General features: G+C 41.9%; 1 protein-coding gene across 1 annotated transcript in view; it reads right to left on the bottom strand.

Moving 5' to 3' along the window:
* Nucleotides 1-1,277: 1,277 nt before the first annotated feature.
* The window catches only part of tox3 (TOX high mobility group box family member 3), a 40,219-nt gene continuing 17,399 nt past the window's right edge, over nt 1,278-24,097 (bottom strand). The window contains exons 2-7 of the mRNA XM_051380151.1: nt 19,017-19,085; nt 11,103-11,354; nt 4,554-4,817; nt 4,204-4,434; nt 3,915-3,995; nt 1,278-3,718 (exon numbers count right to left, since the gene is read on the bottom strand). Coding sequence (XP_051236111.1) covers nt 2,852-3,718; nt 3,915-3,995; nt 4,204-4,434; nt 4,554-4,817; nt 11,103-11,354; nt 19,017-19,085 — 1,764 coding nt within the window. The 3' untranslated portion in view covers nt 1,278-2,851. The remainder of the gene's footprint in view (nt 3,719-3,914; nt 3,996-4,203; nt 4,435-4,553; nt 4,818-11,102; nt 11,355-19,016; nt 19,086-24,097) is intronic.

The following is a 24,097-nucleotide window of genomic DNA, read 5'->3' as shown; positions in this document are numbered from 1 at the left end:
CCCATAATAGGAGGAGCAGTGTATTATCCTTTTAAATTATGTGTGTGTGTGTGTGTGTGTGTGTGTGTGTGTGTGTGTGTGTGTGTGTGTGTGTGTGTGTGTGTATATAGCAGTGTTTTGAAAATATCTGTAACCTTTTTATTGCGGAGTCCCATAACTCCAACCCTGGCTGTGAGATATTTGTACACACAGTGACCGCAGTACTGAGGGGTTATGGAATAACAAGGAGCTCCATGCATTATTAATGGGCTCTGCTGTGAATCTGTTCAGAATAATAACGGCGATTTCCCAGAGCCTCATTACTGTGTGTTTTTAAAGCATGTGTTTGGTATCCATGGACACCCGCTCTCACATTCTCCTCTTCTCCCCCTGTGTTAAGATTCAGGTCATGCACGGCACTTGCTGTTTTTAATTTTCATTTCATCATAAGCACTTTAAGACTGTTGCCAGCGCTTATTTGCAGTTTTGCTGCAGACCTCTTCACTCGGGCTTCTGACAGGACAGATGCTGCAATTAATCACAGCAGAGAAATGGGCATCGCTTCCATTGCGAGCCGAGGAACCGATCACCGCAGCAGCAGCAGCAGCAACGGTAGGGCCTCGGCCCAAATTAAAAATGCTTTCCTGAAACAAACTAATTGAAAACAAACCAAAATTTGAAAATTCTATCAAGCTGCTATCACAGAAGCACAGGAGCAGATTCTCTCTCCTAATTTGTAACAAACATTAACTCATGTTTAAAATGTCTCAGCTGCCTTTGGAATAAAAAAGGCCCTTCTCTGGGCCAGTGGATTCACCGGCTATTGTGCAGATATGATAATTATTGTTTGCCTGCCTTCCCTCCCCCGCTCACCATATTATTCAAGGGAGCTCAGCAAACCCCTGGGGATGTCTTGGAAATGAAGCGATTTTGAAGGGAGTAAGAAAGAGGCAGAATCCAATGCACTGGTGTGTGAGAAGGGGACTGTTATTGAGACAAGTACCAGTTACATGCTGACCTTGTCCAGTATCAACACTGTTTTTACACACAGTTACAATGGACTTCCATTCAAATCACTGAGAAACAGCACACACTATAATAATGCCAACATGAATGCTCATATACCCCTGCAAAGTGTTTTTCTCTTATAGAATTACTCCATAGAAAACATACAAATTTATTTTTCAATATCTCATAAAGAACCGAGTGCTATGGATATTAATCAGTGTATTTCATTTCAGTAGCTAACAAGGAGACGTGAATGTAACTTTTGAAATAAACCGATTGCTTCAAATAAATATTTGTGATTGATAGTTTAATTTTGAACAGAGACACAAAGAAATATATAATACTTCATACAAAATTATGGCTACTATCATATTAGTGATGGAATGTCTCTGGATTCGTCTTCATGGCCGAGCAAAAACTCAAACATTAAATTAGTTTTCCTATCGTGAGCTGAAAACAACGTTTCAAGAACTCCATACCGATATGCATTTATTCTATGGACAGTTTTCAAAAGCAGTTGATTTGTAAGCAAAATACAAACAAAATTAATTGCTGCTATTGTAACTCATAAAAAAGTATAAAAGAGCAGAAATGCACTATGTGATATAGCAATCCACAGGTCGTTTAACAATGTTTTAATTAAAGCCTCACATATTAAAACTTTACAACAGGTGATATGAAAAATGTACAACATTTTCTTTTTTTCAGGGACTTCTGTACAGCTGGCAAAAATACCTCCGGTGCCTTTTCAGTTGGCTTTGGCAGTGCAACAAACTGGCTCTGCTAGGTTTGTTTTTCCTTTTTTAAAACAATGACGGTATCAAGGAGCAGAGTAAAAATACATCAATCCCCAAACCACCTGCCTTGATCCGGAAATTTGTATTTACCATAAAATATCCCCTTTGTTACACAAAATAAAAACATAATTTAATTGTTAAACATCTGAAGTAAGAACAAATAGATTAAAGAAGAATTTTTGGGGGGGTGCCAGTTACACGCTTTTGGGCAAATCATCTGCGGGGTTGATTACTGGATAAAGGAGGTCTCATCTCTCCCCACTCTACAAAACATGTACAGCAGATTACAGCAACAGTTTGATGATGTGATGACATAAATGATTTATGGCAGTTTCTGTCTCAGTCTGTTCAGTCATTCATCCAGAGTGTCCAAAGACCTTTTATTTTCAGTTCCCCTTATTCCTCAAGACATTGTCTGCATTTGTGACATGGTTTTAATGTGTTCATATATCACTGGGCCTCCAACGTGTGATGATTTGATCAACCATTTCCTCCACGCCATTGTTGAACAGTTACATCTGTGCGAATGATGGGTGAAAGGTTGGAGTAAAGAAAGTCTCACTATATACTGGCCAGTGTGGGAACAAAGACTGATGTGTGGGTTACTGGTTTCCAGCAAGGATCCAGTGAGTCATTCAGTTCAGGCAAGAGCTGATAGAAATGCTTTTGTTGAAACGCTTTCAAAATGTCCTTTTGCTGAACTGACAACTCAGGTCTCATAAATAAAGCTTTATTGTTAAATAAAACAGTGAAAGACACACGTCCTTCAACATATTGTGTGCCCAGTCAGTTTAAATTGACGACTGAAAGACCTCACAAACAAACAAATAAACAATCACTGGGTGCTCGCTGTAACGGGCTTCTGTCATAGCTAAGCCAATGTCAGAAATAACCCAGTTAACATGTTTACCCCCTGTACACACGTGTGCATATCCGTCTATAACAATGGACAAGTTCTTTGTATAACATTCTAAATCTTACACACTTCTTAAGTGCAACTTAGAAAAGCAACATGGAACGATGCTTTTATTCTATTCCTGTTCTTTGAGATAAGATTTCCATTTGGCTCAGTAAATGCTGACCTGGGACAGGACCTGGGCGTGGGCCTGGATTTGGGACGGGTGTGGCTGCTGCTGTGGGGCCGGCTGGGGGCTGCCGAGTGATGCAGAGCCTCCCACTGAATGGGGTGTACCAGGAGAGTGCTGGGGTGGGGAACACTGGGACTGGTGCTGCTGCTGTTGTTGTTGTTGCTGCTGCTGGAGATGTTGAATCTGCTGCTGATGCAGCTGATGCTGCAGCTGCATGTGCTGCAGTTGCATGTGCTGTTGCTGCTGCTGTTGTTGCTGCTGCTGCTGTTGCTGCTGCTGCTGCTGCTGCTGCTGTTGCTGCTGCTGTTGCTGCTGCTGCTGCTGCTGCTGCTGCTGCATGTGGTGCTGCTGCAGCTGTTGCTGGAGGTGGTGTTGGAAATGCTGATGCTGCATCTGCTGCTGGATCTGCTGGTGATGCATCTGCTGCTGCTGCATCTGATGGTGCTGGAGGTGCTGTTGCATCTGCTGCTGCTGCTGGAGCTGCTGCATTGCATGCTGTTGCACCGGTTGCATGGGTGGGCTCATCTGAGACACCGTGGACTGGGCACCTGCCACCATGGCCCCTCCGCCACCCATCTGGCCGAGCATCTGTGGTGGCATCCCAGAAGACATGTTCTGGTGGGAGACTGTAACAGAGGTTACGATCTGACTGCCCCCTAGTCTCATCTGCAACGGTTTTGGGGCAATGGCCCTTGGTATAGCTTGTTGGAGGGCCTGGGCAGCTGATGACATGGAGGGGTGCTGGTTGAGGGGTGATGGCAGCACCAGGCCTGGGGACAGACTGGTGGAGGCCAGGGTCTGCTGTACTGAACGGATAGTCTGGGCCTCAGCTGATTCTGCTGCAGCCTGGATGGAGAAAATAATATCAAAGTTTTCACCTCTGGTGCCACTTCTATCTTTAGGTATACTGTTCAGTTGTTTCTGCCATTGTAAAAGAGAAAGCCTACAACTTCACAGTGCACAATGTAATACAAGGACATATTATTCACTTCTCAGTCAAATTCACACATTTTTCAGGTGAAAAGAAGAAAAAGTGTCTCACCTTAGAAACCAGGCTAGCACGGTATGCGGCGAGGGCTTTTAAATATTCTTTCTTGGCAGCTTCTGTTTTGCTTTTGTAAACCTGTGATGACACAAAGGTACGTGTGAATGGACAAATAAAGCTTCTTTTTAATTAAATATCATTCCTATTACCTAGGCAATACAGAGTGAATTACACAGATCACATATTGTATAAGCATTTGCCTCCTCTGATGATGATCTAGCTATACTTTATTCCTGTTCATTACTCCAGATGACATTTTTGACTGAATAATCAAACTTTGTCGTACCTGCTTCTGTTCCTCTCCCAGGCCGTCCCACATGGAGGCCACAATCTTGGACACCTCTCCAAAGGTGGCATTGGGATTCTGACCCTTAATAGCGGCCTGGGTGTCTCTGAAGAACAGGGCATAAGCTGACACTGGCTTCTGAGGCTCATTGGGATCCTTCTTCTTCTTCTTCTTTGGAGTCTTGGGCTTCTTTGTGGGATCTATGGGGGCTGGTCGCTTTTCCCCAATTACCTGCAATTATCACAATGATTGAGATAAAGTCATTTACAAATTGTCTTTCACATCCACAGGTAAATGTCCTACAATTAACATTTAATGCAGTCATCCAAATGATGTCTAACTTTGCTCACCCTGTTGCCTTCGTCCTGGTCGTCTTCGTTGATGGAGCTGGAGGGAGACGGTGTGGCGGACTTGCTGGCAGGCGGTGATGGGGAAGTATGGGTGATGTTGGGTCCTCCCATGTTTAGGCTCAGCTGTGCGTTGAGTTGGGATTGGTTGATGGTGGTCAGCTGATTTCGTGAGATCATCCCATTGGGGCTGTTCATGCTGATGATGGACTTCATCACCATGGCTGGGTTAGGTGGGTACTGGCGAAGATGGCCTGGTCCAACATTCTGTAAAGAAATTAATACAAAAGAAAAGGGGGCTTGTTAAGAAAACAATAATCATGTGTAGTATTTCATTGATCCTCTGCTTTCACACAACCCTTGAGGTTCTGGCTGCATAGACTTATACTTCATTTCTGCAGCTCAAAGATATCTCTGTACTTACTTTGACACCCTGCTGCCCAGTGTACAAAGCTCAAGAGGCTGTATCTCTTTAGAAGAAATCGGGTCATGGGATTCTGTGGATTGTTATGTGGCAGATCGCATGTCACAATGTCCTGAGTCTTAAATGTCTCTATTACAGGCCGTGATAAATTATCTTGACACCAGAGGAGCCAACTGTATAAGCCAGTAATAGATGGCTACACAGCTCAGTTGATTCATTTCAAAACTCTATTGTATGGAAATCTGTGACACAGCTTTTGACTGCCCAGTCCCTAGAGGGGAGCAGTGGACTCAGTTCCCTGTGCAGTGGTACATAACTTCAAATACCACAATAAAAAGACTGTTTGAGTAGCAGTTTGTATGCATGCACCTACATGTCAGTTTAGTTTGAGGGGGCCACAAGCCTATATGCTTTGGAGTAACGTTACTTTAAGGTTATAACTCTGTGAAAGAGGCACCTTTCATAGATCATGTTTGACTGCCAAATAGTGGAAAAAACCTTCTATATAATCAACTCCATAAATCAACTAGCTGAAGGTATGAAGCTTAAGAGCTTTGGACAGGTCCCCTCCCGTCTACCATCCAGGGTATAATGTAATAACATTTTGAAAATCTCCTTCACATTTTCCTGGTATAACATTTGGTTCTTGAAAGAGTCTCAGAGAAGGTGTAGGCAACATGTTTGCATTGATTGTGGTGAGGATGAAATTACAAAGACTGCCAGCTTCCCAGAGGGAAGACTGATCAGAGAGCCAGCAGAGCTGACATGGAACAGAGGAGGGGACGTGAACACAACAGAAAAGGTGATTTGTTCTCCCTGGGTACATCCATCTGGTATTCAGCAGCACAAACCCAATCTCTCCCAACATCAACACATCATAAACCCACACACCTGGCTTTATTGAAAAAACCTTATGAATGCCTGTCTTCAAAAACAATATTGTAACACCATTTCAGACAGAAACATATTGGATCTACAATCCATTTCTTTCTCATATGCCATGTCTACTGCTTATCATAAATACAATCTATGAAGTGAGAGCAGATTTATATTTACATGTGAGAGGAAGATTCTGCAAAGGTGGGGAAGAAATTGAAGACATATTGTTGTGATTCTTCAAATATGGTAGCTTTCAGTTTTCTCGCAAATAAAAGCTGCAATAAACAAGCCTGTGACCAAATGACTGTGATTTACATATCTGCAACCCGCCATGTTCCAAGAGCTATTGTCATCTTCATTACTGAGAACACGATGGCTCGCAGTTTGCTCTCTGCTCGCTGCGAACATCAAAGACGCACACACTGAGCTCATTAGTCGTGGCCATCTGTATAATAACACTTTTGCCCAATCCCAACGATGCAGTTTTGACTTAGAGCAATGGCCCATTCTGCCATTTGTTTGGAATATGGTGATTTCTTCTAAATGGCCTTTGGATGTTGTGCATTAAAAAAGATGCACTGATGACCACAGTTAAACACTTGATCATATCACATTCAACAGCCTGCTAAATGTCTTATTTTATCACATATTATAGCAATAACTGGAGCAGCAGCAATTATGCTTTTCACTCCATATAACAAAAGAGCAATGACAGTTACATCAGTGAAACGCCAGCATTATGTCTGATTTGAATGAAAATGTAACAGCTAATAATACACTAGTGAAAGAAATCATCTTAAGTAACAGTTGCCTTGATTATGAATATGAATCTGGTGCTAGGATGTTTATTTATGTCCCTCTGCCTTCGCATTTGCATTTTGATTGCAGTATTGTCAGCAGTCACACCAGACATCTAACTAGATATTTTGATAGTCATCGCAAATCAGCAAATAAGTCCTTATCTTGAGCAAACAGTGGCCAGATGTGCTAGGTGTGCTGTCTGTCAGTGTGTGTGTGCACCTCAAACACTAACAAGCTGAAATCTACTTCCAAATCAATAAAGTTTTTTTTCTAAATGTAAATTTATTTTGTAATATTCTCCATTGTGTTGTTTTTTAATGTGAAAGATGAAAAAGCTGGCAACAACATAAGTCTGTCAACAATATGCTGCAGAAAAGGAAAAAATAGCTTGTTTTGTGCATTATTGTTGGCCTTATCCACACTTAACACAGCAAACACTCCACATAGAGTCACGTAACGCCTTCTGAAAACTAACAGATGAGAAAAAAACACTATTGACAATGTTGTGAAACCCTTTCCACAATAAATGCGGGCCAATAAACACAGCAGCCAGACTCAAAATGCAACATTATGCATCCACCAAGTGATAAAAATCTCAACACTGATGTCAATGAAAGCAGGCTCCAGTCTGTTCTTAAAGATATTGAAAATCAGAATTTGGGGAGAATGTATGAACAGTGGCACCATGTACTGAGCTGTAACAGGCTGAAAAGAATGTTAACAAGTTCAATTTCCATTCAATCAATGCCAGAGCTCTTGGAAATGTTCCATGGCAGGAGAGGGGTAAAATCATCTATATGGTAATTATAAGGATGAATCCCCCAGTAACTTTCGCCAGCATGAAAGGTCAGTCCTATTAAAGATAGTTTATCAGTGCTCTGCACATATTCCTTTACTCGCCTTCTAAACGGGTACATCATTTTATTTTTTTCCTCCATTTTCAGCAACCTGCTGAAGTCTGTGCTTAAGCCAAATGAGAAAAATGGAATTTTGAATGCCAGTAAAGGCTATAATAGCATGAAGATAAATTGTTTTTCTTTCCCCTGCCCTGTCTCAGTCAAACACACTTCTCTGTCTTTTTCTCTCTGTGGTGTGCAAACTCAGTCTATCTATCTCCCCAACCTCTAACCCCCACTTAAAAACAAATCTCTCCCCCTCTGCCCCGTTCTCCCCTGGTCTCCCCCGGTCTCCTCCCGCCCCCCTCAGACTGTAAGGCCAGTAGGTTCCCTCCCCTTGGTCCAGTACAGCCACTGACCCATACCTCTTTCCACCATTTCTCCTGATGCATTATGGGTATTTAAAACCTGTCCAACATGACATCATTTCATTTTGAGAGCTGCCTGAGAAAAGTAAATTACAGAATCAATCATGCAGAAGGTCAAGCTGAGACTTCATTACAAGTATTGCATGCCTGCATGAATATCTTTCATTTCTGACTGACCCAATATGTCACAATAGCTGTCTGTCGAGGGAGAAAAGAAAAAAGAAACAGAGCGAAAAAAAAATCCACTCTCTTAAATTGATGTACAACTCATGTCAGTGCTTCGTGGCTTGGAAGGGAGATAAGAGGGAAGTGTAGAAAAACATGCTTTCTGCAACAGTGCTCACATTTTCCATTTAATTCAGGATATAGTGGTTTTTGACCAGTCAAAACTGAGGGTATTATACTCCCTGGCAATCTACACAATATCAAGGCATATCAAATCATGTGAACAAAAAACTACAAATGGCTTTTTCAGCCTCACTTTCATCTTGCATGATGCATGTGCTCCATACAAACTATTTTGTATGAGATATTAGCATGTCTTTGCGGCTGTAGAGCTAATGGCACATGAAACAGCTAGTTGGTAATGAAAAATATATAATGCATCACCACATAGTGGTAAATGTAATAGGACAGCAGGGCTCATATCTCCTAAATATTGATTTTAACATCTAATACAACTAGTTGAGTACTGTAGGTTTCGAGTCCAATCATCGAGGACATTTCAGTACATGCTTACATGTGTCAAGAAAAACCTAAAATGTGGTGAAGGCACCAGGTGTTTTTTGAAATAGAACCCAGAGACCCTTGCTGTGCAGCAGGGAGAAAATCGAGAAGAAATTGTGAATAAAGCAATACTGGCAGCTCTAACTCCAGTACTATTTGGCACTATTGAGATTCAATCACAAATCAGGAGGACACATGCTGGGAGACAAAAATGAGAGTCAGAAGCTTGTTAGGAGAGCAGATTAAATAAATAATGACTTCAGATTCAGGGCTTGCCAGGCACATTGCAGCTGAGAAAATGTATTTCTCTTTGTAGAAGCCCGGCATCTGTGGCCAATTTGCAAGACATACGCTGAACATTATGGGGAGAGGAATTAGCAGAACACTTGGCAATGCAATGACATGGAAGAAGCTTTTGAAAAAAGCCCAGGTATATTCACTGGTTGGGTTTCTCATTAAGTTCTGATAAGAGACAGGCTTTCACACACACTAAATATTCTCCACCAGTAAGCTTGTATACAGAAAAGAAAACCAAGACAAGTGTTTGGGAAATATGAGCATGGTGGCTTGATGAAAAATGTAATTGCAATAGTGCACGGTTTATTTGTTTGCCCCTGCAGCCATAACAAATAACACAGAATGTAATCATGTATATAAGGTTGTCATTCCTTTATCAGTGTGCTGAGAAAATGACAAAACACCCCTCTTAGGGCCTTCGTAAATCATTGTCTCTGTATATAGAAAGCACTGCGAACAACACTGTTACTTATCTCATTTAAAAGTTGTGTTCATCTAAAACAACAGATGAATAGAATTTCTATAGGCACAAGACTTTTGGGGATCAATCCCATTTACAGGAGAAATGAAGGGCCACCACGAGCCTTCCTGCGGTACAATGTGCGATGACTGATAACGAGTGAGTAGTGTGCAGACGACAATGCCACGAGGCAAGGAGCAGAAACCCACATTCTCCCCTCAGTTTTTAATAGAGTCTCCGCACAATCAGAGACATGAGCCATGCAAATGGTGTTAAAGAGGAATAATGTTTGAGAATCAAATCTAATCCTCCAGCAAGTCGTGAGAACAGTCAGGAAAGTAATTGTGTCAAGGTTCCGTTTCTTCCAGATGTAGAAAGCTTAACTGACCATGAAATGAAAATTCTTTAGGCAAAAGCCTTCTGGGGCTCACTTACTGTATGCGGAGAAGATATTTTAAAAGCCGCAATTATTTTACATGCCAGGAGCATGGAAGCAGGAAAAAGAGCTGTAAAATTTTATAGCCTCCTCCCCATATGGAATGTAAATAAATATCTTAATATCAGTGTGATTCAACAAATGTGTTAGAGAGATGTGTCTAAAACACATTTCATTTATTCACACAGTTATAATGATCATGGCACCTCTTCCCAATACAATGTGCTTTGTGGTTCACAAAGCAAATTCAGCATCAACATCATCATCTCTCCGCTCATGCCTTTGTCCTTTCATTTCTTTTCTCCTAAATGAATCTTCCATTTCTGTAATAGGTCTGTAAGACAACTAGTCAGCCAGTGACATTTCCATTTTTCCTCCTCAATGCTTCTATGATTGTGGCATTTGAAAATGCCTTTCCACCCCAAGACAACAATCTTACAATCTATAGAACATAACAGTATCAACATAAAGAAAGTGATAACTTTGTGTGCTGTTTTGTGTTTGACCATCGTATCAGAGGAAAGGAGGATTAAGCTAAAAATATATCCATCCAGTTCTTTCTTTGACGGTAATTCTCTACAACACAAAGACAAAGCTGATCCTATACTCTAAACAATGGATGTGTCTTTTCTGAGGACCTCGTGTGACATTGGACAGAAGCATGCCTCAGCATTTACAACACAAAAAAGGCTTCTGGAGGCTACATGAATAAAATATAAGCATGTGAAACTGTGGCACTTTTGGGTCCCATTTTCACTGTCCTTCTGGGGCTGAATATGCTTTGTACTCTAACACCTGTGATCTATTCACATCTGCTCACCTTACAGAGGGGGATCATCCATGTTCTGTGTGCTTTTAAAAAAAATCCTCACAGTAAGTAACATAATATCATGACATTTACTCAATGTGATCATATACCTCCTGTGTTGTAAACAAGGCCAGATGCTGTGCCAGATGCACTGACAACAGGAGGCGTACGGAAACTGTGAAGGTGACATTACGGTTCACTAAAAGGGCTCATTTATGGACTGTGTTTCTGATATCAGTGGTCTCCAGTTGTATATACTTATAAATCATGTTTTTTTTTAGTTTGGATACACCGTCAAAAAACACATCTGGAGTGGCTACTACAAGTAGGACACATACTGGAGCAGTGCTAGTGCAGGATTTCTGTGTGTTGACAAATGAGGATAACATTTCTCTAGTCACAGAAAATAAATAAACCTCTTTATTTACTAGCAGTGTATATGCATAGCAGTGCTCACCATAGGTTGACCGTTGTTGACAGACATCCCTTCCTGGTCCATCATGTTGCGTGAGATGGTAATAGAGGGCAGATCCAGGCTCTGAGGGGGGAACTGAGGGATTAAGGGACCCCTGTGCGGAACTGGAGGCTCTGGCATTGCTGGGTAAGGTGAGTCCACTTCTGATAGACCCAGACCAGACTCCGTCTCAGGTGGAGGTGTAATGGGAGGAATCTCAAACTCCTCGTCTCCCAAGCTGGGTGTATGAAAAGTCTGAAAGGAGGAGGAAGGAAGAAGAAAATCATGAAATCCTGCAACACAAAAAAAACAGCCAGCAAGCATTCGCTGAGGAGGGCCTTATCTAACATGCCGTAAGGAAACCTTCAGGGATTAAATCAGACAACTTTGTTTAAGAGAGGGAGTGTTTTAGTAGAGTGGTAATACACTTGTCTGTAAGTGCACTAAGATGTAACATTTCCTAAACCTATTAAAGTCCACTTTGAGGAAAAAGAAGGAAAAAAGGGAGTGTGGAAGAAGACGTCAAAAGCAAAAATATCAAGCAGCAATCACAGCAGAGAGAGGATACATGATAAAAGCCCTTAATCTTGAGGATGGAAGATGTTGGGTTGAAGTGCAGTGAAAATACACGTCACAGGGAGATGGGTTTAAAGAACATTTTCAAAGATTATTACGCTTGGCCAGAAGTGTTTCTTTTTGTTCCCCTTGCCTGCACCCTTAAATCTGCTCATCAAACAGCCTAATCCTTCTGCCTTTCGAATTAAAGCTTTTGGTCACACTTAATTTGCTTATGCGCCTTCTTGGAGATGGGACTGTTCACCTACTTGGGTCTTGTTTTCATCTGCACATTGCATTAAGCTACTCTCTGGAGAGCCAATATATTCATATCCTCACAATGACCACACTGCAGGTCCACATACATGCAGCTTGAACACAGGGCCAAACAGCATGCTATCGGAGCTGCTAAGCTACTGAAAACCCCTTCAAAGCATGGGTATCTTACTACTTGGCATACTGTTTGAAATCATAGTGGCGTGATGCTAACATCAGGTTAAACTCCCAGTATGATTGGATGTGTTGAACAGCATGTGAAATGAAACAAAAAAGAAGCCGGCTCTGCATCAAGAAACTACTGGGAAACACAAAAAACTAAGTGCTTCATGTTGATCTCAAACACTACCTTCTTTGGCCTTGGGTCACTGTTTAAAACTGCCTCTGGTGACCTCATCAACTATTTGAAATTTCAGACAATCCTGGCATGAAAATAATTGGCTTAGGGGCCAAAAACAGGAATAAACAGGCATTTATACCAATTCAAACAGGCACAGATGAGTCTCCTGCAGGCCAATTTCACCTTTCACACACCTGCATTTCATTTTCAACAGGATTTTGAGTCCTGGAGATGATCATGCCTCACTTTTTGAGATAAACCTGTTTCCTTTGAAAGGGGAGCTGGCTGTTCTCACACCCACTGCTGGCTCACACTTAACAAAATGTGACAACATTACAGCATTTAGTCACATGTAAAGCATCATCACATGGCTTCCACGATATGAATTAAACGCCTACCTCAACAGAGGTGAAGTTCTGCTAACCTCAAACCTATAAACCTGATAGTAAGAGTTGCATGACCTGCCAGGAGAGCTAACTAGTCAACAACAAAGCTTTTTCTTTCTGTCTCTGGTAGGGGATAAAATAACAGAAGGGAGACAACGGAGGGAATATGCCAACACAGCCCTTGATTAGGGAGTATTAATGTTCCTCTTGCTTGCTTTAGCACACAGACACTTGAAGCTAATTCATTGCCTACTCAGGGCAGCTGTCTTGACAAGCACTGATGAATTCCAGCGGCAGAGGCAGCTAATAGAGTTTTCATTCCACCCTTTTCTTTCTCTCTTCCTGCTCCTTACCACTGTTTCACTTTTCAGCGCTTGTTTCACAGCTAGAGAATCAGTTCTCCTTTCAGAGGGAGCTAAGGTCATATTCATCACAGCCCTGGCCTATGGCTCGCAGAGTGCAGAATAAATCACAAGCACCTTCAGAAGGAACCATTTACTCTGAGTCCTCTGCTGTCATATTATGCTTCAGTCCACTCAAAAACCACTGGAACTTAGCTCACAATAATGCCTGTTCAGCAACATGGGAAGTGAGTATTTATAAAAAAAAAATATTACAGTAAACTGTCATGAGGCATGAACAAAAAGTTCCAGTAGCACACAGAAAAGATTGGATATTGTTCATCATCACGGTCTTCATTAATCTTCTTCAACGTATCTTGGAGCTGGGTCAACCTCCACACCAGCCTTGAGATCTATGGTACCTGTCTCATCTGTATCATATCATGTAGCAATCTGAAAGCACTGGCACACTATTATAATCGCTCTGACAGAAAAGTATCAGCCCTGTCTTGGTCTAGCCTTGTCCAGTACAGTCAGATACACTGAACAGGCTGTGATACTTTGGCCACATTTATCTACTGAAGCCCTCGCTGGAATGTTTTTGAGGATAGAAACATATCACTTACACTTTTCTCTTGCTGTTGCTCTACTATGGATACACTATGCTGATGTAAGTAGGTTTCCCGTGGCGTTACACTGTGTAAGGCAAATCAGGGCAGAACTATATAGGCCAGTGGATCCTATAGGCTGCTGCATTCTGGCCTGAATTACAGAGCCAACCTAGAGATTTGAGATGTCAAAGAAGAAGGTTGGCTGAGGTGAGCTCCACTTTTGTAGGAGAGTAGCACAAGCATGACTATGACCTTTAAGCAAAACACAGACTTGGAGAGGAGGAATGTTAGTGTTTAATGTCTGCTAAACAGAATGGAAGTAGAGGATAGAAAAAGAAAAAAATTCTGTGGGGGAGGGAAGATAGGGCAAGATCAGTATCAAAGACTGTGCTTGTGTACATTGCCTCTCTTTGTTAATGATGATCCAAATTAACATCTGCACCAGGGGCACTTATAATGGAGACATGGCGTTTGTGTCTCATTTGGGGGGGTATGGAAGATGTCAGCTGTCTGCGAAGAAAAGGCCCTCTCCCCGGGGAGGAGGTGCCAGATTCTACTGGAACCCACGGAGTGTTACAGTGTTGCACACTGTCTAGTGTCATTTCACATAAAGCCATTCTAATTCTGCACCAGGAGCAGCTTAAGGGGCTCTGATCGGAGATTAAGAGATGCACAATCCACTTTCTTTGCATCACCAGCCTGATTATCCATTTAAATTGTTCTGAAAGGCTCAGCAGAGCCAAGTGCCAAGCCAGATGCTGGCTTGGGATGTGCAGGCATGTACATGTTAAAGGGTGGGCAAGATAGAGAGAGCAAGAAAGGGTGTGTGTGTGTGTGTGTGTGTGTGTGTGTGTGTCTTTCCATTGGCAGCCACAGGGTCCAGTGGTATGAGGGCAGAGCAGGGCTTGTAACAGAGAGGCCTGATGTACCCAGCATGAGCATCCTGGGCAGGTGTGTGGGAAATCTCCAGTTCTCAGTGCCTATAGGAGGTGGTAAACCTGGACCAAACTATACTGTACTGCAAATTATTCCTAACAGTTATTATTTTCTGCCTGAGAAAACCAAAGAATGAGGTTTATCTGGCATGTAGTAATAAACAATTAGTACCTAATAATTCATAATAATCAGTGTTGACTATGCACAGTAGTACATTAAATACAGTAAATGCACCATAAATTGTTTTGTTATGTTGTGCTTTGTTATTGGTGCTGACAAGACAAAATGACAAAATTAGACAAAACTAAAACTAACAAGGACTAAAGACTAAGTCTACAGCCACACTAGAGATTCTGAGACACTGTACCTAGGCACAGCAGTGCTTCGAGCCAAATGTTAAAGTCAGAATGCTAACATGGTCAAGAGTAGACAATGCTAACATGCTGGTGTTTAGCAGGTATAATCCTTACCTTGTTTACCATTTTAGTTAGCATTTTAGAATTTGATAATGCACTGCACTAAAATCAGTGTATCCATTAAGACATGTGTATTCATCTTGGGCGCCAGGAATATCTGTACCAAAGTTTCGCGCAACCCATCCTTAATTCCTCCATAATTGTCAAGACATGTCACTAAACACCAAAAATGTCAACCTCATTGTGGCGCTAGAGGAATAGTCAGAAGATCACCAAAGTCAGTAGGCTTCATACTCTGAGGAACAAGAATGCCTGTAAAACATTTGCATCCAGTAGTTGAGATATTTCAGGTGGACCAATCCAGCCAACCAACACTGCCATCCCTTGAGTGATGCCACTAGAATGGCTAAGTGACTTTAATGCAGTAAGCTTTACGTATTTGCACATTGTTTATAACAAATATAAACCTATATAACAAATGAAACAATGTACAATGATAGAAACATACAGGAGATGTGTATCAGTGAATTTTGTATCCCTGTGGTGCCATGGTGCTCTTTCGATATCAGGACAAAGAGCAAGAAAAAGCTTTTCAGGCAGTATTCCCAGTCCTTCAATAAATGTAGTAATGCAATTCACAGACGCAATAACCAAGACTTGTTAAAGGCAGCAGCATGCAATTACTGAATATAATAGGCCTCAGAATCAATAGAGGCGGGATTGAGGATTCAGTTTCAAATATCTAGACAGGCAGAGTGCAGCTACTCAAATGACAACATCAACCATGGCACCCCTAATCAACATTATTTCAAATTTGGATCATTTGTAGTCCATTTCTACATATTTATAGTTCATTACACATCTCTAATTTGATTGGGAAAGTAAAGTGATACATCTGAGTGCAACACAATCTCAGTGTACAGTATCCTTTTCCCTGAGGGAAGCAGTCAAGCTTTTCCTGCTAGGATGTATGCTTTACCAGGCACACCAAGGTCATCTTATCTCATCCCCTAAGTGCAATAGGTAAATGATACATTGGCCATCTAAAAAGCAAACACGGGTCTGCTGTTCGGATGTAGAAGCAATCTGCCTCACGCACAATACATACTGTATGCAATTTTGAATATACAGTACTTTATGTGTTGTGCTGACAAATAGTAGCTGAGTGTAAACAGGTTTATATTTAGCTTTAAGGCACTTGCGGTAATTCTCATGGCACTAAAAATGTGAACAACCAGCTATCGGTACTTTGTTTTAAGAGTGAGACAACAGCCGTGACAACAAGTGGTATGAAAAAAAAAAAAAACGTTGTGTTCTGTTTTAGCATTTACCATTATCCCAAAATGTGTGGCCAAAGTTGCAGCTGTTAACAACAGTTACATAGTCTCACTTTAAATAATTGCAGTTTCTTCACGTAAGACAACAGGTCAATTGTTTTCATTGTTCAAGCAGTAAAATTTCACCAGGCTGAAGCTAAGCACTGATGCTAACCTACATACTGTCTTATGCCGAGTTCGTTTTGTTTTTGTTCGCGACTTGCAGCTCGAGAGCGACGTCACATCCGTATTGGAAAACGAATAACCGCGGGTTTTTGCTTTCTGTTTGGCACACAACACGACGAGCTTGGTTGCAATAGGCAGTTTGGATGTTTCATAACGTTTATAGTGTATGTTCATTACATATTACACAATCATATTTCACAGTTTGATATCTGAATATTCCGTTTTGATTAACGTTAACGTTAGGCTACTGCTCTGCTTTCTTCTCAAGATTCGGCACTGTTGTCATAGCAACATGGAGCGTCTCTAGCCAATTTCAGCTGCACAAGCTACAAAATAACTAATTAGGCGGTATTTAACACATAATAAGACTGTAGCGACATGCTTATAGGTAACAGTATACAGTGCTTTGTGTACGACTTCTTCATTTGGTTACAACAAAGACAAAAGTGCTTAAAATAGTAGAAAACCACATTGTTTACTACGTGTGATGCTCGGAGTAGCCATCTTGGTAACTGAACTCGGGGTCCTCTGAGTTCAGACGACTTCAGGAGTCGTTTATACGTCCTCGGGAGCGTTCTATTTGCAACTTCCGGTTCGTAACTCAGGAAACCAACTCGGAGATCGAGTTCGATGGACAAAACGAACGTGGCATTAGGAACAACATGAAAGTTACAATGCTAGTGCGGGGTAACAAGAAAACTTGATACAGTAAGTGATGTGTTTCTAAGAGATACACTTTGGAGAATACCTACCGTTACAACTGAATTCTAATCCTAGATCAAATTTGAAAAAGAGGCGTAGCTACACAAAAAGTAGTAGGGGATCTTCTTAGAATACATAAAGGGTGTATCTTTTTATACAATAACCCTATGGTTTGATTTGAAAACAATAGCTAACCAAATGTGGTGGCATAAATTTTGCCTTGCTGTCAACGTTAGCTGTTCATCATGGTGGAGACTTCCTTCCCACTGTACCCTCAGCCCAAGCCAGACACATTAAGTAGATTAATATAGCATTAGAGTGGAGAAAGTGTGAAACCTCACAGCTCAAAGTGGAAGTCACATTAATCTTACTTTAGCTCAGGTTGCAACAAACAATACTTTCCATCGCTTGAAAAGAAAAATCTATGCTCAAGATTTCTTCTTCTCTGTCTCCTAAGCACAATACCATCTGTGCCCTAACACTGGAAACAGTTGTTCCTTTTGATAAAATGTAAATGAGCTGGGCTGGTTTTTTTTTCAAGGAGCACCCCCTCTCCAGCCCATCCCCCGTTTCCCTGACTGCCACAGTGGGCCCTCACAGCTGGGGGCTGAACGCTCTCCAAGCAGCTTGTGTCGGCGTGGTCCCCGCTGCAGTGGGCCTCAGCAGCCAGTGGATACAGAGGATGCGCCCACTCAGCATAAATGTAGGGGAAAATTAAACTTCTTCCATAACACTCTGTGAAGCCGCCACTTTATGAACATGAGGTCACACGCTTCAAAACACTTCTGTGTAGCCGCCTGAGCTTGAATGTTACAGTTACATCCTGACTGCCCAAGTGACGTGAATGAAAACAACAAGGTTAACAATGACATCTATGGGAGTATTTTATAGTTGTGTAATGTTGCTTTGCTGTGGGTTCTGAATCCAGATCAGTCTCCCCTGCAAAACTGAATTGGCCCGTTTGAACTACAGAGGATGATGGGTATTTTTGGTGCACTTGTCTCTAATGACAGGGCAGCAGAGTGGGTGGAGGGGGAATAGAACGGGTAAATTTAGCACACTGTTAGGACAACTATGGCTCAGAGTGGCGGTTATATACCTCCAGAGAAACAACTATTCCCTTCTTTCTTTTAATGCAACAGTACAGTACACAGAGTTATTCCAGCAGCTCCACAGACTCAGATTGTTGGTGACATTTCACTTTTTGTAAGTACCAGCAGATAGAGTGGCTCTGAGAGTGACAGAGCAGTACAATCTTTCAGGGCTCCTTCATTATATCTTTGAAAAGAGGAAGAAAACAGGTGTTTATATCCTTAGCTTTCTGGGATATCACTTTATCTTACAGAGTGCAGTCAAGACAGTCAGATCACATCAGCATCAGCTCCCAGAAGTTACTATATGGCAATATAGAGTGAGCCTGGTTCATCTTTCTGTAAGCTTATTGTCTTGTGTGGATCTCAGACAGACAGGCAGCATTTGAGCAGGCAATAAAATAATGTTGCCTATGACAAACAGGAATGACTCATTATGGATGTTTTAGAGGGCTTGACTGTGTGAAATATAGGACTCACGCTTTATGATATTGGCCTTTAGTGTTGCCAACTTTGCACATCTACATTTCTTTAAATAGCTAATCATGAGCCACAGAGATATATCACCAGTATCATTTATATACATGACACTTTATATATATATATACATACACATACACACACACACACACACATACACACACACACACACACACACACACAGGTACTAGACACATTTAATCCACTGTACTTGGCTGTATTTGTATTAGCTTGAATTTATGTTCAAAGGGGAATTTTAATATGGAAAAAAGGATACTCACATCACCAGCAGCGAGCAGGGCACCATTCGCCTCCGCCATGTTCATGTAGTTGTTGTTGTTGTTCTGGAACTGCAAATGAAACAAAACACACAATGAGCTTACTAGTGTCCAGATAACATCCAGTGCTACTCGAGCTCTCCCCTTTCATAATGGACACCTGTCACTCAAACAGATTGTCACACTTGGCTCTCAATGTTTACACACTGAGTTAACCCCTTTCACTACGAGCACGAGCACATTCTGCCACTCTGCCATTTACTGTGACATGACGAGAGGCATGTGAGAGGCCCAGGCCAATTCAAACCAGGGTAATGAGAATCTGGTCTGGCTATTCAGCTCTTATGGGATGGCAATTAAGGATATGTTTGCATCACAAAGCCAAGTATCAAGATGCATTGGCAGGTTATTAACTTCAAATAAACTAAAGGGAGAGGAGAGATACTGAGGGGAAATAAGGAGGTGGAGAGTGTTTTTAATATGGGTGGAGTATATTTTTGGTTAATGGGAGCTGGGTTTTACAGTCTATTTTACCAACATGATTTTGATGTATTCTCATAAAGAATCTAAATGCAACATAAAAGGTATTTTGGACCCATTCTATTTTAGTTCAACAAATAAAAGTGTATTCCATTCAAGCATTTAGCTGTTAATATCAGAGCTGACATCAGAGGTAGTAACTAGCTGTGATAAACTTGTGAGTGCCACACTGTATAGACACATTAGTGTATAAGACAGTTGATGAGCTATTAAAACCCTGTACTTTGGTAAGAAATAACATGTTTTCACAACATACCCCGCCTCCCCCAACCCACACACAGCCTGCTGGCAAAATGGCAGCCACTTCCTTTCTTTGGAGACACAACCATGCTGACAGGTAGGAACAATGGGACACAGAATGAAGAATTATGGGCTAGCAGCTGGGCCCAGGAGCACAATGCACCTCTCTGTGAGTGAGGAGTGCAAAACCCAGCCTACACTGCACGGAGCAGAAGGAATCACAGTGCGTTTGCGTCTTCATGAGGTTCCACTGAGAACACATTTTCAACAAAGCTCTGCAGTAATCTCTTTTGTGTGTTTATTACAAAGTCACTCTCTTAAAACATTATGAGAGACGAAGAACTCCAATAGATGGAGAGAGAAAGAGGAAAAAATGGCTTATCTAAGCAGAAGCCAAACAATAGTGGAAACAAATTAAGATCAGAGTGAACTGAGAAGTGCATTAATATATTTTCTAGGCCTTTGTGTTTTTCTCCCTTCTCCCTTTCTTCTGAGTGGTTAGTATGCGAATGTAATTACCGAAAGAACTGCTGCTAATCAACTGCGAATGGTATCCATTAATTAGTCTATGCCCTGGAGAGAGAGTGGGGAATCAGCAGCAATGTTAACAGTGTTACGCACCAATGAGAAAGGGAGCCACAAGCTCTGCTAGCAGTTGCCGAAGCAGGTGGTTTGCTCTGTCTAGGCCTCTGGTGCCGTCTTACCTGGAGCTGCCCCACTAAACTATATCTGACTCAAGCACTGGGGGTTTACATGTTTGCACAATTGTGCACACAAATGTGTAAAGACACACGCACACCTCAAGTGCGAAACATCTGTCAATAGCTAGCACCCCTTCATTTCCCGGCTGTGTGTAACTTTGAGACATGACATGGCTGGGTTACGTCAGCCACTCGGCTGGTAATTAACCTTATGCTGGGCTTATCTCGGAAGTGTTACTCTGTCCCCCTTCTTCTTTTAGATAACAAATTGAAGTCTCAGAGATATCCTTCTCTATTCAAGCACTAGGAACATTGTTCTGATTGTGGGGGGAGATAGGGTTACGCGCAGTGCTGTCTCTGTTTCTTCTATCCCTGTGTCTCTCTGGATGTGAATAAGGTTTTAAAAAGTGAGTAGACAATAAATAGTTCACTGAGGATCCCAGGGGAATACAGACAGCTCTCAAATCTTTATTATAGACGTGTGTATACTTTCCTGCCTGTTGCGTGGAAGAAAACAACCTGAGAAGTGCTTCTGTAAGCGGAGTAGCTTTGTCTCACGTTCGTGCAAACTTCGTGGTGGCACTAATAGTCACACAGTTTCAACTCAATTACTTGCCATGTTACATGCCACTGGTTAATGGATGGATGGATGACAACTTCATGAGCATGAAAGTGCTTATAAACCAGGAAGTGTGTCATTAAAACAAACACCACACGGAGAGGTATGGTTGAATTACATACTGTAAGCACAGACATTAGCTTCATTAGTGAAAACACAATCAAGTTAAGTCCAAGTGCTAATTAGTGGTGTTGAAACTCCCTGGGCTCTGTCTCTGTGTGTCATGTTTTATTGGGTTTCCAGGGCCCTTTAAGAGCAGTTCCACATCTCCTCCGAGAACTGTGACTAACATCCCAAGAAATGTCCCCAGCCACCGGTATCAATCTTCACCATTAAAAGCTGTACCATGCCGCGGTGCAGCCTGGGCCGGAGGCCTCGGAGGATGAACAGAGCAGGGAGTGGAGATTATTATTGTTATTCCCAATTCATTTTTTTTTTTTTTTTGGGGGAGGGGGCCATTTGGCGCTCATGTTCGCGGCAGTGCCGATTGAGTCAAATGCCAGATGAAATTAAGTGTGATTGGAGAGGCCACGCAGCTGACGGTAAGGGATCGCGCTAAAATGGGTCAGCGCAGACAATGAAGGCTCTGTAATTAAAATGATGTGACGAGCTAGTTGAGAGCTGCGGCGGCCATGTGAGGGGCCAAATGATCATGTGATGATCATGCACGGAAAAGCATTTAGAATTCAGAGACGTAACGTGAAGGAAAAGTTGCCCTAAATGTCTAATAAAGTACTATGGCAGCAGCTCAGGCAGTGATGTTACATGCATTTAAGAAACCAGCATCTCACTTCTTCACATTTCCAAAAAAACAGTCCTGTACTTCTAGAAGGGACCCAATGGGAAGCCATAGAAAAGAGTGATTTAAAATAGCTGTGGGTAGGAGGCTTTTATTAACAGAGTGGATTCACGGTTAAAGGTGCTCTGTAATATGAGTCGCTCTGAGAGCCAGACATGGCTACATGGCAGAGCAAACACTGGGCACTCAGTGTTTTTATTTCTCCTTCTGCACCAGCAGCACATTTCTTCAATAACTGTTTAACAGGAGAGAATTAAGAGCTTACATGGACCCTGATTCTAACGTGAAAAGACTCCACTGTCTGCATGATCGGAGGCAGACGGAAAACCAAGCACCCTCGCAATGAATGGGATGAATAAGAATTTCTAGGCTTTTCTGTAAATGCACATTGAGCCTTTCTTTTTATTCTAAGTCAAGGATATTCTCTGAATTATTGTGAACGTTTCAGTTCTTCATTATCAGACAAAACGGTTATAATCAGATTTTAAACAACAAACATCAGCATGCATACTTCTGCATATTTTTATGACTGAAGCCAGTGTAATTTTGATGCTTGATTTTTTCCCCCCCTCCACCTTTTAAATCCCAGTGCAGGAATATTTGTATGAAAGAATGTCCAGTGGGAAATAAGGTGTTTTACAGCTATTATAGCAAACAAAATTATTTCAACCTGAGGGCGGACACAATATTGCACCAACATGACCCCATCTCACCCCCTATAGGATGGAGTAACCACACAGATCCTATCAGTAAACATGAACTGGACAACCAAGATCCACAGAATACACGCCCGAAGAGCCTCTGATAGCACAGCTGCCCTCTCTGCATGCATATAAATGGAAAATAAACAAACTATACCTTCTCATCTGAGCATTGAATACTGCTTTGTCAATGGTTATTAAAGGATAAAGAATGACTGGGAAAGATGCAAGGCGACATTGCCTTTTACCATAAAAAAGAATGAAAATAAGATCTGCATTTTTAAATCACCTTCAGCAGGCTGTTCCTTGGTTTTACAGTGCTATCAAAAAGTCACAATATCGGTGCTGTCTGTCAGCAGGTAACCAAATTGGACACATTCTTCCTCCCCACTGAAAACCACCAAACTAATTCAATCAAGAGGCCGGGCTTTTTCCAGAAACATATCAACTGCTGACAAGCGATTTTACAGTTCAGCTTCAGCTCAGTAATCACAGCCTAGCATGTGTTCTCTGGAACATGACACTTGTGCTAATATGTTCTCCAGTGGTCTCCACAAAAGACAGCAAAAACACCACAGCTAAAACTCAACCTCCAATCCAGAGAAACCAGTGGTAATTTGCTCTGATTATTTTATGCAGTTTTCTTTAAAGCTCGGCCTACCACCAGGTTTGAGTCCTTATTCAGTGAAGGGGACTGGAGACTCCGATTGGAGCAGCACTGTTTCCTTTCCTGCAATCCTGGTCAGGCCCTGTTGTAGCCTCTGGAAAAGTTATCTTTTGATTTTCCAGGTCCTCCTCACCAAATGCATGCTCATTTACAACCCAATTCAGCATAAACACTCTGCAGCTGCCTCCCTGGTTATCACAAGGCCTATTCACGCCCAGCAGGCCTCCACGCAAGCAGCGCCGAGCTGACATATATAGATATATTTCCTCCTATGTGTGCAGCAGTCAATTTGTAAAGCGACTCCACAACACAGCATGTCTGCACAGTCGGCTCGCAACCTGTGTTCTGATCTGCAGGCCGAATCGATTGGTAATTCAGTTTAAAGCTAAAATCATTACTCCCCCAGCCCAGCACTGTCTTCCACCATTAGGACTGCTAGTCCTCACCTACATATGGTAGAATTGAGGGGAAGTTCATTGTAAGCATCTCACTCTTCCTCTGCCTCTCAGTGTAGAGTACCACCACAGTAGTATAGGGGATCTGCTGTGAGAAAAAGTCTAGGTCTTTCCGGGATCTGAATCAAGCTGATGACAGTTTTGTTCAGGCTGTGTGCTGATTATCTACTCTCTCACACCACACTGACCACTCTGGCCTGAACTAGTGTGATCACAGCTTGCTTTGCTTTAGGAAACAAAGACCTGGAGGAACAGTTAAAACCTTTGCGGAGATATCACACCTGCCACAAAAAAAACATGTTTCCTGGTACGTGTTACAAGAATGATGGGGAATCAGCTCTGACAGAACGCTACCACGCTTT

Source organism: Dicentrarchus labrax, unplaced genomic scaffold (assembly GCF_905237075.1).
Source record: "Dicentrarchus labrax unplaced genomic scaffold, dlabrax2021, whole genome shotgun sequence".
Taxonomy (NCBI): domain Eukaryota; kingdom Metazoa; phylum Chordata; class Actinopteri; family Moronidae; genus Dicentrarchus; species Dicentrarchus labrax.
The sequence above is the reverse complement of the archived record's forward strand: the minus strand, read 5'-3'. Positions and strand labels throughout refer to the sequence as shown.